This window comes from Cervus elaphus, chromosome 4, assembly GCF_910594005.1.
Source record: "Cervus elaphus chromosome 4, mCerEla1.1, whole genome shotgun sequence".
Classification (NCBI taxonomy): domain Eukaryota; kingdom Metazoa; phylum Chordata; class Mammalia; order Artiodactyla; family Cervidae; genus Cervus; species Cervus elaphus.
In genome coordinates this window covers 51,388,640-51,396,990 of record NC_057818.1, presented here as the reverse complement: position 1 = coordinate 51,396,990, position 8,351 = coordinate 51,388,640, and the positions used below count along the sequence as shown (strand labels likewise).

The 8,351-nt window shown below is 54.4% G+C and overlaps 2 protein-coding genes across 6 annotated transcripts; one reads left to right on the top strand and one right to left on the bottom strand.

Moving 5' to 3' along the window:
* Positions 1 to 366: 366 nt before the first annotated feature.
* PAFAH1B3 (platelet activating factor acetylhydrolase 1b catalytic subunit 3) lies at positions 367 to 3,257 on the bottom strand. 4 transcript variants are annotated; one of them, XM_043899289.1, is made up of 6 exons: positions 3,160 to 3,257; positions 2,675 to 2,768; positions 2,378 to 2,467; positions 1,583 to 1,699; positions 1,383 to 1,505; positions 367 to 703 (listed from the first exon to the last, which is right to left on the bottom strand). In XM_043899289.1, the coding sequence occupies exons 2-6, from the start codon at positions 2,750 to 2,752 to the stop codon at positions 413 to 415; spliced, it is 699 nt and encodes a 232-aa protein (XP_043755224.1). In that variant the 5' UTR covers positions 2,753 to 2,768; positions 3,160 to 3,257; the 3' UTR covers positions 367 to 412. The 4 variants fall into 4 exon arrangements, with proteins under 4 accessions (XP_043755224.1, XP_043755225.1, XP_043755223.1 ...); XM_043899290.1 differs by lacking the exon at positions 3,160 to 3,257 and adding an exon at positions 2,932 to 3,081; XM_043899288.1 differs by lacking the exon at positions 3,160 to 3,257 and having other exon boundaries at positions 2,675 to 3,079.
* Positions 3,258 to 3,283: 26 nt separating this feature from the next.
* PRR19 (proline rich 19) lies at positions 3,284 to 7,115 on the top strand. Of its 2 annotated transcripts, XM_043899287.1 has the most exons (4): positions 3,284 to 4,307; positions 4,799 to 4,991; positions 5,860 to 6,484; positions 6,571 to 7,115. In XM_043899287.1, exons 3-4 carry the CDS (start codon positions 5,866 to 5,868, stop codon positions 7,041 to 7,043), a joined length of 1,092 nt encoding a protein of 363 aa, XP_043755222.1. In that variant the 5' UTR covers positions 3,284 to 4,307; positions 4,799 to 4,991; positions 5,860 to 5,865; the 3' UTR covers positions 7,044 to 7,115. The 2 variants fall into 2 exon arrangements, with proteins under 2 accessions (XP_043755222.1, XP_043755221.1); XM_043899286.1 differs by lacking the exon at positions 3,284 to 4,307 and having other exon boundaries at positions 4,576 to 5,294.
* The last annotated feature ends 1,236 nt before the right edge of the window (positions 7,116 to 8,351 follow it).

The following is an 8,351-nucleotide window of genomic DNA, read 5'->3' as shown; positions in this document are numbered from 1 at the left end:
GGGGAGATAAATACCCATACACTGGGTAGAGGGCTGACTGCCAGGGGTGGGAAGGTCAGAAAGCTTTCACAGAAGTCACAGGTAAGCTCAGACAGATTGGAGTGCAGCAGTGGGTGGGCTTTGATTGCTGGGTCACCCAGAATTTTCACTTGACCTTGATGCTACAGGGTCATGTTAGCAAACCAGTTTCACCTAGTGGGTTGACTGGCATTGCCTGCTTGGAGCACTACTGTGATGGCAGAAATCTGCCTGACTACACGAACCAGAATATCTTGATGGATTGGTGAGGCCTCCCTTGGGCACAGCTGGAGGGTCATAAGACGTCGGAGTTAGATACCCACATGGGCTTGGCCATAAAGCAGAAAATGGGAGACTGAAAAATGAAAATTTAATGTTGTAGGAAGGCAGATGCTTACGGGCTGGGTTCTGGCAGGGGTGCACCACCCTGTCCCTGGTCTTGGGTTAGCAGACGCAGAAGCAAGGAGTGCAAGGCCCGGCAAACAGGTGTGTACCCCAGACGGCTCAGGTGCAGGTAATCGTACATGTCATGGTGGCTGATGGTACCATCTGAGTGCACAAAGCCAGGGTCTGCGTCCAGGAAGTGGGCCCGAGGGTGGCCGGCCAGTGCTGCCCGTACCAGCTCATTCACCCGTCGGTTTTTCTCTCGAAGTGGGTTGGGGTGCTGGCCCCGAGGAAGCAGGCCCTGAGGAAGGCACAAGGAGTTGTGAGAAGGCGTCCTACCAGCATCTGGGTGTCCTGTTCCCCTGTGCCAGACTTCTCTGTCCCCCATCAGGAAGTCCTAAGCTCCAGAATACACTAGGGATGGGAAAAGGGGGGTTTTGGAAACATAGATTCCAAACTATAGTCCTGACACCTCCTTCTAGAAGTGGAACCTTCTAGAAGTAATGGAAGCTAGCTTCACCTTGGGAATGTCTGACCACTCTTGGCTATTTAAGTGTTTTGAGTTTTTCAACACCCTGACAGCTCAGTTGGTAAAGAATACTCCTGCAATGCAGGAGACCCCAGTTCAATTCCTGGGTTGGGAAGATCCCCTGGAGAAGGGAAAGGCTAACCCACTCCAGTATTTTGGCCTGGAGAATTCCATGGACTGTATAGTCCATGGGGTCGCAAAGAGTCAGGCACAACTGAGCGATTTTCACTTTCAAAGTGTCCAGCAGTCCCTTGGGCAAAAGGGGCTATTTGCCCCCAAATATGTCCTTCACCACAGCCCTTATGATGGGCACAGCAAGCTTCAACATGAGATTTTGCCTGAAAGCCACTGCTCTGAGCTGAACTGCCCAGAACCGTGCAGCTGTGGCTACACCCGAAGGGGTCCCAGACCACTGCCGTTCTTCCTCCCACTGCCCTCCCCACTCTCTCACCAGCACCACGACCCGCGCCTGGGGCTGCCGCTCGTTCACCAGTTGCACTATGGCCTTGATGCCCCCAGTCACCTGCTCTGCGGTGTGCCCGTGGTTGTTGGTACCCACCCAGACCACCACAATCTGTGGAAAGAGAGGATGGAGCAGTGGTGAGGGGGCAGGCTGAGGGGGCTCTGGCTGCCCACCCAAGCCCTGCTCACCTTGGGCCGGATGTGTTCCAGCTCCCCATTCTCCAGACGCCACAGTACATGCTGTGTGCTGTCACCGCCAATGCCAAAGTTAAGTGCATGCAGAGGGGAAAAGAGCTCCCGCCAGATCTGTGGGCAAGAAGTGGTGTGGGCACGGGGGCATCGTCAGCATGGACCACCGCTCTCTATCCAAAGGTTAACCAAATGTCCTCATGTTAGAGCTTTGCTTTATGAAAGCAGTCTGATTAAATCTCACCTTAAGCAAACCCCAATATGGTCAAACCTCACTTTACACAAACCCATCATAGTCTCACTTTCATGAATCCTCATAGAAACAAGACTCCTTTTACGAAAACTCATTCTGCTTGAGCCAGGCATCAAACCAACAGCATTCCAGTTGAGCCTCACTTTGAGGAAAGCCATGGTTTAACATCTCTTAGTGAATAGGTGGCATAATTGAGCTCCCTTAGCAGAGACCTACTGACCTTCACTTTGTGGAAACAACTATAGCTTTGTGGAAATCCATTAGGGCTGTTCGCTGATTTAAGCAAACAAAGAGCCTAATGGTAGGCAATCTTCTTGCAAGAAGCCTCATTTTAAGTCTCGCTATACACAAACTCAATATGACAAAAAGCCAGGACACTTCCTTCTCAGGAGAACGTGGCACATTATACAGAAATTCTGGGTGCCTGGTGCTACCTGAGGGTATTTTGAGTACCCCACACACCGCCTGGCCCAGGCTCTGGTCCAGGAGAGTCAGTGAGGGCACAGGCCTGGGTGAGGCAGGAGGAGAGGGACGGGCCTCACCTCGCACTGGTGCATCAGCTGGACCAAGGAGTCACCGATGAAGACGACTTCGGGTTCCTTATCTTTGCTGTCGGCTACGAACCGATGGTGCTTTGGGGACGCAAAGGAGGGGAGTCAATGGCATGCATGCTGCGGGGCCCGCCCCACCCCGCTTCCTTAGGCAGCACCACCCGAACTGCCCTCAGTTTCCCAAGGTCTTAGCGAGAGCGGCGCGAACCAGCAGCTCTCCCAAGAGCCTCCCCCCGCCTCCCCGTTTTCAGCCCCGGACTCCGGAGTATCGCGGGCGGGGTCGCTCACCAGGGACATCCAGCGCCCGTCGCCCTGCACGTCCTGTACCGGCGTGGGCTTGCTGGCTGGGTTCTCGTCTCCACTCATCTTGGCGCCTCCGCTCCTGCAGGACGAGCGAGCGCGGTCGGCGGGAGAGTGTTCCGGGAGGAGGTGGCGCCGCCACGCCCACCCCTACCCCTCAGGCAACAATGGACGGTCCGAAGCTCGCACTCCCGCGGAGGGCGCGACGGATTCCCGGGCACCGCCCCCTCTCCCGGGGCGGAAACCTTCATTTAGGAGGGGAGATGGAATTGGGAACCCTCGCTTCCCCCACGGCGGCCGCGCAGTGGGCTCGTCCGGCGCTTCCTGCTCCGGCCGCTCACTCGGGCCGCAGAGGCTGCGGCTGGCGCACCCGGGCACCGGGGGGTGGGGGGGGTGGGGGCAGGCGAGACCATCCAGCATATGGGGGGGGGGGAGAAACCACCCTACCGGCGTCACGGGGAGGAGCGAAATACCTGAAAGGCCGAGAGTAGGCGGGGAAAATCTAGCGCCAGTCCTGGGGGAAGAAACCATTTGCTGTAGAGCGAGAAGTGTAGGGAGGGGCCGGGGTGGGGGTGGGGATGTATGTGTGTCCCTCATTCACGTGGTGGAGGGGGAGTGAGTGGACGAGTCCATTCCTGGATCTCTTGAGGGGGTGGCTCGTACGCACCTGGCTAGGATGGGACGCACCCATTTTCTTCAGACGTAGGGGAGAGAAAAGGAGGATGGCAAAATGTGAAAATTAGAGGCTCAGCTGTAAGGCGACACTTTAAGACAGTGCCGGGACTTCAGTGAGCCTCTGTGCTCATGGCCCTCCCCTGCTCAAAACCACCAGTTTTTGTGACATAATAGCTAAACTATATGTCTTAGCATTACAGACATCACTGACCCTGCAGAGAGGGTAGTAGAAGATATAGAAAGATAAGGGAAATTAGAGATGCTGCAAGGGCCAAGTCTAGCCCGGCGCCCCTCCCGCGCAGCTCACCTTACAGATCTGTGGCCTCCGCTCCCCTCCCTAAACCTATGGCTGACCGACTTCAGTTGGGTGTGTCTGGGCTCTGAAACCTATATCTATAGCCAAGGTCGCCTAAAGTCGCTGCCCCCCATCTCCTGCCCCAAATTAATCTCAGACCTCAAGTCTTACCAGATCTCCTTGTTCAGGGGGACCAGGTGGCGGGGTTCCACCCCCTAAAAATCCTGAGCATGTTTCTGTAGCTCCACTCCCAAATGAGACCTTCATAGTTATTCATAGTTATTCTAGGAAGGTTGATGCTGAGATACAAAGATGCATTTTATTTTATTATCTTTATGTTTTGCCTCAATTCACTTGCCTGGAACAGGGCCTGACTCAGAGTACCAAGTACTATCTGTGGCTGTTCACAAGTACTTGCTGAATGAGTATTAAATGAATGGGTCTGATTCTGACCTTCTTCTAGCCATGTTGGAGGAGGCAGACTCCAGACACACAACTGAGGGAAGGATCAAGGTTGTGATTAAGAAATGTATAGGGGACCTTTGTGGGAGAAGAAAGAGATGGACTCTGAGGGTGAAGGATTTCTTAGAAGTAGTAACTAAGGCTTTTGGCTTTGTAAGATTGTGAAGGTTGGACAAACAATATTACCAGGTAATACACAATATAGCTTATTAGGGTATGGGGAAAACCCTGGTATAGCTCGATTTGAGAGTCTGAGGGGGGAGTTCCCCGGTGGACTAGTGGTTAGGACTCCAGGCTTTCACAACTGGGGCTGGGGTTTAGTCTCTGGTCAGGGACGTGAGATCCCGCAAGCCGCGGGGCAGCGTGCGGGGTGGGGGGGGGGCGGGGGAGCTGTTGCGGGGAGGGGAGGGTGGGTACTGAGGGGGATAAGTGTAGTGGGAAAGTTTAGAGGCATCCATTCAACAAGCGCTGTTTCAAATTGGATGCTGGCACACCTCATACTTACAGCAGTATAAGGAGAAGATATCAACTCCATTTTACAGATTAGGAAACTGAAGCTCTGAGCAGTTGCATACTTTCCCAAGGTCATAGAGTTCAAATGTGCCAGTCTGGGCATAGGAACCTAGGTAGTGTGGCTCTGAAGCCTAGCTCCAAATGACGACACTATATTGTTTCCCTAGGGATAAACCCTGTTGACTGCGTGGGGGCTGGCTGTATATACAGGCTGCTACGGCCCTTCTCCCCGCTTGGCTTCGCCGCCCCTTGCTGCTCTACAGAGAAAGTCCGCCAACAGATGCCTAAACCAACCAGCATTGAGGAAGGGGGCGGGCCTAGTGGACCTAGGCCAATTGGTAGACAGAAGGTGGATAGAAGGTGCTTAGGACAAATGAAAGAGATTTCTGAAAGTGAGGCTGGGAGGGGCGGGACTATAACCGGCACCGCGGGCAGCTGGCACGTGCCTCTGGGCCTGTGACTCTCCGGAACTGGATGCCGAAGGGCGTGGGAGGGGCTCGCGCATGCGTGCCTGCGTGCGTGCAGGAGGCCTTGTGTGAGGCCCGGAAGAGCGTCAGGCGGGCGCATCGAGAGAGCTGGGGTCACCGCGGAAAAGAAGCCATTGTCCCCCACAGCCACGTGGGGTGGGCAGGGAGGGGCGGGGTTCGTTGGAGATAGGAGAAGGTGAGCTGCCCTTCCTCCGCCCTACCCTCACCAACTCTACCCCCATCCCTACCTCACCTGCCTCACCCAGCCTTGAGGTCTACGCCCCTTCCATGACCAGGCCCCGGGCCCTGATGGCTCCTCTGCTGCCCTTTCTGTCCTTCCGATTTGCTGTCTCTCCAACTTCTGTCCTCTTTCCTGCCTTTCTCTTGCTACCATCTCTCTCCACTTTATGCGTTCTCCAGTACCTCCTCTCCTCCTGGATTTCTCCTCTGTCCAAAGTCCCTATCTGGTTCACCAGATCCCTCTGGTATCATGATCCCTTTCCCATCCCTAATTTTTAAGGATTTCCTCACATTCTCGTTCCATTTCATCCTTTATCTTCTGACAGATCTTCCCATTCAGCGTGACTCCCTTGACCCCATCCTGCCCCTATGCCTCTGCCTTTTCCCTCATCTTTCCCTGACCAAACCTTTAACGGTTGCTCTCTACCAATCCATTGCTCTCATTTTGAGTCTCTAAATAGTACTCCAACTTGACCCCAAACCATCTCTTCTCATATGACTACCCTGTCTTTATCTTCCAGGGCACCATGGATCCCGGGGAGCCAGCCCCCAAGCCTTTCCAGCAGCCTGAGAAGCCTGGTCGTGTCCGCCGTCGGAAGACCAGGCGGGAGCGTAACGAGGCCCTGGTGGGCAGTCGGCGGCCATTGGCCTATCAGCATCCTCCTATGGCCGGTCGGGATCCACATACGGTATTGCGGAATTCTGTGGCCCCTACTGCTGCCAAGCTCGTGGTCATAACCCAGGGCCGCCTGAGCCGGGACCACCGGGGTCTCTTCAACCATGAGGTGAAATCTCTGGATGTGGCCCGGCTGCTTAGCAGTGGGTCTCTGGAGTCAGGCACCCCTGCACTCACCACCAAGTCCTCCCCAAGCCCAGGCAGGGGCCAAAAACCATCCCTACAGTCAAGGGGCAAGGAAAACCAGGTGCCTGGAGGCTCGGGCCCAGGCCCCCCCAGCCCCCCACCACTCCCTGACTTGGAGCAGCTGCTGGGAGAGCTGCAATGCCGGCTGATTCTGCCACAAGCCTTCCCTAGAAGGAACCTAGTTCAAGAGGCCAGGGATGCTATCGTGGGCACTTTACAGGCCTGCCATGGCCGTGTGCCAGACCTTACCCTGGTGCTCCGGGGCTGCCAGCCACACCTGCCAGGTGAGCATACCTCCTGCCTCCTAAGCTCCCTTTTCCTTTGTCTGCTCCTGTTCAGCTGTCCCTCATGCTTCTTTCCTCTGTGCCAGGGACCGAGCCTGGGGCCCCTAAGAAACAAAGAATGACACCTTCCTGCATCAACAGTCCTGAGCAGGCCCCAGAGGAGGGGAGGCAGAGGAGACGGCAAGGGACAAAGGAGCTCACCTTTGCCGTGCCTCCTACCTCCAGCACTCCTGCTGCGCACCGAGTGAGCCTGGCACCACCGAAAGGTCCCTGGCCACCCCCATTATCCTCATTGCCTTCGCCATCTGGGGCAGCCTGGGGCCCCCCAACAGCCTTTGATCTACTGAAAAGCATCTGGCTGGTAGCCACACCTCCCCCTCCCCGGCCTTGGGGGGGTGGCCCACCACAACTCCTGCCCCAGCCACCGTCCCCCTTGTTGCCCCGAAGTTCTGCCTTGGACTGGAGCCCCAGCCCCCCAGCCCCACTGCCCAGCCTCTCCTGGGTGGTGGCTCAGAGCAGCCCAGAGGCCTGGTCCTTTCCACCCATGAGACTGTACTGAGCAGGCTGAGGCTAGGTTGGGGGCAGGAATCTCCAACTCTGATCACCTCAATAAAGTGTCTTCTTCACAGTCTTCTTGAATTTTAGTGAGTGGCTGGCCCAGGGCAGCAGCTTTCCCTAACTCTGAGTTCTGGGTCCAAAGTGGAAGGGAAGGTACTGTCATTTGTCACCGTCCTCAGCCCAGAGGCCTCCAATCAGTCTAACAGATCCACCCACTAAGGCCAACTTTGTGCTTGACTCTGGTGATGCTGGGGTTCCAGAGTGAGTGAGACTGAGGTTGTGTCTCCAGGGGACTCCCAGTACAGTGGTGAACACAGTTTCAGCCCTTTTGGCATCTGAAAGAGAAAGAAGTCCAAGGGCTGGGGAGTCCAAGGAAGGAGGGATGACTCTGCTCTGCTGACAAGGAGTTGACAAAAGACCCTTGTATTTTTCAAGTTTGGTAGAAATTTGCTAGTAGAGGAGAAAAAGAACATTCCAGGCAGTCTAGAAATGCTCCTCTATGGAACAGCACGTGTAAGGCCCATTCAGCCTGTATCCCTAGACCATGCTGGGAATTAGCATGAGTCAGATCTGGGCTCTGCTTATGAGAGGCTTCTGGTCTGGTGGGCACAAGAACAGTGTGTGGGCAGGATCAGGGCAGGAATGGCAGATGAAGCCTGGATATAGTGACAGACTTTTTTTTTTGGTCTACAATATATTTAACATTTTTGAATCAATTATCTACTGTTACAAATCAGTTTGCTTATTTTGAAAAAAATTTCTGGCTTCTCTCTCTCAAAAAAAAAAAAAAAAAAAAAACGGAAAGAAGGAAAGCAGAGAAACTGGCATATCAGACTTACTCTCCTTCCTGTCAAAAACTGGCTGACGCTAAGTTGCAGAGGCTCCTTTTTTGTGGGGTCAACACTCTCCATTTCACCCGCTTATGTTTCCTGCTTGGCCTCTTGACTTGGAAAGTTTTTTAAAATGATAGTTTGAGGAGCAGCAAATTTTCTGCAGTGGAGGCGGAGGGATGAAGCTAAACATGTGTTGGAATCTGATTGGGAAAATGAAGCGGAGGGGCTTGGACTGTACTCTGTAAAGCTTTTCCAGGGCTCCCTATTGCCCACAGGGAAACTGTAAAGTCAGTAGCAGGGTGTAGGGGACTGGCTGGGAGATCACACAGGTGTGACTCAGCTAAGGTCTTTTAGGAAGGTTATGGCAATGCTGGGATTTGAACCCAAGCAATTGATTTCAGAGTCTGTTTGTGGGTTTCTTGTAACACCACCCCCTCTGCCTCAGGGCAACTGATTTTCACACCCTGGTAAGCAGT

Bases quoted from the DNA above. Each gene is read 5' to 3' on its own strand.
- PAFAH1B3 (XM_043899289.1), bottom strand. From the start codon at position 2,752: ATGAGTGGAGACGAGAACCCAGCCAGCAAGCCCACGCCGGTACAGGAC. The intron at 2,468-2,674 runs GTGAGCGACCCC...GCGTCCCCAAAG, and splicing joins ACGGGCGCTGGATGTCCCTG to CACCATCGGTTCGTAGCCGA. The intron at 1,700-2,377 runs GTGAGGCCCGTC...TCTTGCCCACAG, and splicing joins AGCTGATGCACCAGTGCGAG to ATCTGGCGGGAGCTCTTTTC.
- PRR19 (XM_043899287.1), top strand. From the start codon at position 5,866: ATGGATCCCGGGGAGCCAGCCCCCAAGCCTTTCCAGCAGCCTGAGAAG. The intron at 6,485-6,570 runs GTGAGCATACCT...CCTCTGTGCCAG, and splicing joins CTGCCAGCCACACCTGCCAG to GGACCGAGCCTGGGGCCCCT.